This window comes from Neoarius graeffei, chromosome 6, assembly GCF_027579695.1.
Source record: "Neoarius graeffei isolate fNeoGra1 chromosome 6, fNeoGra1.pri, whole genome shotgun sequence".
Classification (NCBI taxonomy): Eukaryota; Metazoa; Chordata; class Actinopteri; order Siluriformes; family Ariidae; genus Neoarius; species Neoarius graeffei.
In genome coordinates, this window is record NC_083574.1 from 87583855 (window position 1) to 87589854 (window position 6000).

General features: G+C 43.1%; 1 protein-coding gene across 1 annotated transcript in view; it reads right to left on the reverse strand.

Moving 5' to 3' along the window:
• LOC132887535 (collagen and calcium-binding EGF domain-containing protein 1-like) overlaps positions 1-5167 on the reverse strand; it is a 74402-nt gene extending 69235 nt beyond the window's left edge. The window contains exon 1 of the mRNA XM_060923003.1: positions 4929-5167. Coding sequence (XP_060778986.1) covers positions 4929-5032 — 104 coding nt within the window. The 5' untranslated portion in view covers positions 5033-5167. The remainder of the gene's footprint in view (positions 1-4928) is intronic.
• Positions 5168-6000: the final 833 nt, after the last annotated feature.

Here is a 6000-nt window from a genome sequence, read left to right on the forward strand (position 1 = left end):
GTAACAATTTACACCAGCACTGCTAGCGCAAATTACTAAGCACTGGATAAAAATGCACCTATCTTATGTAAATAAAGATACAAATTTCGTTGTCCGGTGGTCAAGTGTTTATGAGATATGTTGCCTGGAACTTACGATCGGGTTCCGGGTGTGGTACACGTATGTCGTTTGTACGTACAGACATCGTACAGTCGCAAAAGCCATCAAAAATCAGGTCAATGCATCACCATATTCTCTTAAGTATGGAGCTTCATGCCACTATTAATTAAAGAATAACTACACTGTACTTTCCATCCTTCCTCCAGTTGCAAAGTGCTGACACTGGAGACTCCATCGAAATCAACTATATACAGTAGTTGTTACTATAGAAATGATAATGTATTTGAATGAGGGAATGCGGTTTGCAGCTTCACTACAGTCAGAGCTGCAGTTATAGAAAATTAATCAACACATTTTGACCAAACAGAATGGGAAATTTCGACTGTGATATAAATTAATAATCACAGCTCAGCGCCATTCGTTATCCATAACCATTTATCCTGTGCACGGTTGTAAGCAAACTGGAGCCTATCCCAGCTGACTACGGGCGAAAGGTGGGGTACACCCTGGATAAGTCGCCAGGTCATCGCAGGGCTGACACATAGACACAGACAACCATTCACACTCACATTCACACCTACGGTCAATTTAGAGTCACCAGTTAACCTAACCTGCATGTCTTTGGACTGTGGGGGAAACCGGAGCACCCTGAAGAAACCCATGCAGACTCCACACAGAAAGGCCCCCATCAGCCACTGGGCTCGAACTGAGAACCTTCCTGTTGTGAGACAACAGTGCTAACCACTACACCACTGTGCCGCCCTCAGCGCAGCTCAATTAATATATTTTTCAAGCATCATTAAAAACAGTGTTGAGATTGTTAAACACTAAATTGCACTTTAAAGGTACAAACAAAAGCATGGCACCTTTAATGTTGTTGTTTTTGTTTTCTACATTTTTAATAAAAGGATCTAAAACACGGGGTGGCACGGTGGTGTAGTGGTTCGCACTGTCACCTCACAGCAAGAAGGTCCTGGGTTGACGACCAGCGAGGGCCTTTCTGTGTGGAGTTTGCATGTTCTCCCTGTGTCCGCATGGGTTTCCTCCGGGTGCTCCGGTTTCCCCCACAGTCCAAAGACATGCAGGTTAGGTTAACTGGTGACTCTAAATTGACCGTAGGTGTGAATGTGAGTGTGAATGGTTGTCTGTGTCTATGTGTCAGCCCTGTGATGACCTGGCGACTTGTCCAGGGTGTACCCCGCCTTTCGCCCATAGTCAGCTGGGATAGGCTCCAGCTTGCCTGCGACTCTGTAGGACAGGATAAAGCGGCTACAGATGATGGATGGATGGATCTAAAACATGTAGCGTGCTTTAAAACTCTTTTATGGCACATAATTAAATGGCACATAAATTGTTTTTGCCATATGAAACAATGTATGCATCTATAATTTCAAGTATAATTACCTTCATTATTACCTTCACCTTAATTATTTTAAGTATAACTACCTTAACACTAATAATATTTCATATGTTCCATATATTGCCTATATTAATATCCAAACAAGAGATTTTTTTTTAAAAAGAGATACGGTTCAGAATAAGCAGTAAAAGGTTCATAATAATCAGTTCATAGGTCTAAGCTTTGTAATGTTTAATCATCCAAAACCTCAAGGCTTTTCTCAGGCCACTGCACAGGATAAGGCGCCAATCAGGATTTGAGCAAAGACGGAGGAAAAGGTGATTAGAACTAATTCAGCGTCATATACACATTAATCCTATTCTGAGGAATTAGGAACCCTTGTAAAGGGTTCTTAGCTTCCTTAAAGGTGTCTATGTGAGCGCTGAAAGGGACACTCATCAAAAAAAAGGTTCTTCAATGGTTCTTTTAGGATTTCTTGCGTAATTAATAGTTTTACTGACCTTCCAAGTAAGGGAAACTAGAAAGAAGCTATAAGAGTTCCATGAAAGAAGATTTATGATAAGTTTTATTTTTCTATGTACAAATATTTCAAGCCTCCAGGGTCCCTGGGTCAATCGTGAGCACTAGTTGTTGCCTGTATGGTGTTTTATATGATCTCTATGTGTTTCTTCCTGGTTCTTTTTTTTCATCTTCTTCTAAAATCTTTGTCCCCATCTCTACATGGGATCAATGTGGTTAGGCTGAGCTCATAGGGCTAAGAGACTTGCCAATGACGCAACAGTGACCGCTTGGTGGTGCTGGGGCCTGAACTCTCTATCAGTACCCTAGAGCATTAATCCATTGAGCCACCACTGCCCCAGGTTATCCTTTTGCATCCTGATTCCAAAACTGTGCCAGCTGGTGGAATGACTCCAATAAATTAGCTCTAGGTATGTGAATTACATTACATTATGGTAATGACATTTAGCAGACTCTCTTATTCAGAGTGACATACAACACACCCAGAGCAGCCTGGGGAGCAGTTGAGGGTTAGGTGCCTTGCTCAAGGCCACTTCAACTATTCCTGCTGGTCCAGGGAATCAAACAAGCAACCTTTTAGGTCCAAAGCTGCTTTCCTAGCCATTTGGCCATGGTTCCCTGACATTCAAGCCAACTGACATCCAATCCAGAGTGTATTCCCATCCTACACCCAGAGTTCCTGGCACAGGTTCCGAATTCTCCACAACCAATATTTCACAATGTACCAAGCATTAAACCGTGTTCTACTGTATATGAGTATGATGGAAATATTCCAATTTATTCTATCCACATTCACTGGATATGAGCAATCGTGCACTCTGATTGGCTATTCTACTACTAGGATATCAGCTCATATACTGTGAGCAGAGAAAAAACAAAATGGCGGAGCGTGTTGCTGAACCAACCGAGGATGAAATGAAAACTCTACTCAAAAACAAAACCCCAAAAATTGCTATTAAGTATTTAAAAGCAACAGAAATAGCTAAAAGAATATAGGTTTTTTCCCCCCACAATATCTCCTTTGGGCGACACGGTGGTGTAGTGGTTAGCGCCGTCGCCTCACAGCAAGAAGGTCCTGGGTTCGAGCCCTGGGGCCGGCAAGGGCCTTCCTGTGCGGAGTTTGCATGTTCTCCCCGTGTCTGCGTGGGTTTCCTCCGGGTGCTCTGGTTTCCCCCACAGTCCAAAGACATGCAGGTTAGGTTAACTGGTGACTCTAAATTGACCGTAGGTGTGAATGTGAGTGTGAGTGGTTGTCTGTGTCTATGTGTCAGCCCTGTGATGACCTGGCGACTTGTCCAGGGTGTACCCCGCCTTTCGCCCATAGTCAGCTGGGATAGGCTCCAGCTTGCCTGCGACCCTGTAGAAGGATAAAGCGGCTAGAGATAATGAGAGAGAGAGAGAGAGAATATCTCCTGTTCCACACTCCAGCCCAGTCAGTGGCAGTAATGCACCTTTAAGTTGGTTTACCAACTGCCAAAAAACCCTAAAGAAGAAGAAGCAAACCCCAATTAAAAAAAAAAGCAACAAAATATGGAATAAAAGTATTTGATAGTAAGAACGCACCTTTTTTATTTTATCTTTCAATAATTATTATCACATTTTTCACAAATTGTTCCTGTCATTTCAATGGCTTGTTTACATTCTAAGCAGAAATTATTTTGTTGGACATTTTGTATAAAGTTTTTATTTATCGAATTTGCAAAAAAAAAGCTCTGTTCCTCAAAAGCCAGTGAATGTGGATTGAATAAAACAGTTATTCCACTCAATCTCGTCATACAAGGCTTATAGCCGACTCGGTGCTACGCACCTTGTCAGCCATCAGCTCATGTACGACTCGATTTCATGGAATAACTGTTAAATATAAGCTGGTTCTGTGCAACAGCATACACTCTTACAAGCCATAGGGAAGCCATTGCCTAATGGTTAGAGAAGCAGCTTTGGAAACAAAAAGTTGCTGGTTCAATTCCCTAGACCAGCAGGAATGGCTGAAGTGCCCTTGAGCAAGGCACCTAACCCCCAAATGCTCCTCAGACTGCTCTGGGTATGTTGTACTTAGCTCTGGATAAGAGTGTCTGTTAAATATCATTAATGTACAAATAAAATTTAAAAAAAGGCGACACGGTGGTGTAGTGGTTAGCACTGTCGCCTCACAGCAAGAAGGTCCTGGGTTTGAGCCCCGTGGCCGGCGAGGGCCTTTCTGTGCGGAGTTTGCATGTTCTCCCCGTGTCCGCGTGGGTTTCCTCCGGGTGCTCCGGTTTCCCCCACAGTCCAAAGACATGCAGGTTAGGTTAACTGGTGACTCTAAATTGACCGTAGGTGTGAATGTGAGTGTGAATGGTTGTGTGTCTGTGTGTCAGCCCTGTGATGACCTGGCGACTTGTCCAGGGTGTACCCCGCTTTTCGCCCGTAGTCAGCTGGGATAGGCTCCAGCTTGCCTGCAACCCTGTAGAACAGGATAAAGCGGCTACAGATAATGAGAGATGAGATGATTTAACGTTGCTGCAACTAAAATGAAACAAAAAAAATCCATAATTAAAGGTGATGATCTATTTTATTAAAGCAGCAGCAGCAACAACAACAAATGTCTCAGGATTCATGGATCAAAACATCTTTAGGGACCCAAAGCTGTCCTTCTTGCTCAATATATCGTTCATTAGTCCTTATCACGATATTAGCCAATATATCATACAAGGCTTTTGAGCATACCTATTATTTTGTGTGTTTTATGTTTTATGGGCTTATCATAATGAATTGGTGTCACTTTTGAGACATCACGTGATCCAACAAACAAACAAACAGACTAGACTGTATAATACTAATACTAGGCTAAACACATAAACACCACATGGGGTTTAACGCATCACATTATGTAGTAATATAATGGCAATTTTTTTTTTTTTAGCTTTCAAAACGAAGGCATGCAGGAATGTTGAGTAAGAGAAATCCTCACCTACTGCTGTCAGCTTCATTTTGTGATTTTCCAGAAATGGGAATTAAACCACTGCTGAAAAGGGTAAATGGTAAAAGGACCATGCGATAATAAAATCGGCTCATGTTTCCCTTCGTGTGTCCACAGCAAACACTTCAGTCCCTCCAGTCCTGATGGGTCATGAAGAATGGTGTTAAGGAGGCATGATCTTTGATATGATCTTGTATAAAATGGGATTGGAAAGCCTTCCCTCTCGTGGACACTGTGCGCGCATCACGCATGTGGATCAACTTTTACGCACTGGAGTGTTGGAGTGTCCGCGCCTCCCTTATTCCCGGTTTGGGACGGGCTTAAATCAGCATCTGCACTCCTCACTCACTCCTCTCTGTTCACTCCTCACTCCAATCCCAAACTGCTTCCTGAATGAGACAGACTGCAGCTCTGTCCCAAACCAAGTGAACTTTCACTTGATTAGACTACAATGGTGTTTGAAAGCTTGTGATCAGATTTTCACAAAATCTTTATCCTGTTCTACAGGGTCGCAGGCAAGCTGGAGCCTATCCCAGCTGACTACGGGCGAAAGGCAGGGTACACCCTGGACAAGTCGCCAGGTCATCACAGGGCTGACACATAGACACAGACAACCATTCACACTCACGGTCAATTTAGAGTCACCAGTTAACCTAACCTGCATGTCTTTGGACTGTGGGGGAAACCGGAGCACCCGGAGAACATGCAAACTCCTCACAGAAAGGCCCTCGCCGGCCACGGGGCTCGAACCCGGACCTTCTTGCTGTGAGGCGACAGCGCTAACCACTACACCACCATGCTGCCCTTCACACAAGTCCTTAAACTAAATAAAGAGAACCCAATTAAATGAGAAAAAAACGTTATACTTGGTCATTTATTTATTCAGGAAAATGATCCAATATTACATATCTGTGAGTGGCAAAAGTATGTGTATTAGCAGTTAATTTGAAGGTGAAATTAGAGTCAGGTGTTTTCAATCAATGGGATGACAATCAGGTGTGAGTGGGCACCCTGTTTTATTTAAAGAACAGGCATCTATCAAAGTCTGATCTTCACAACACGT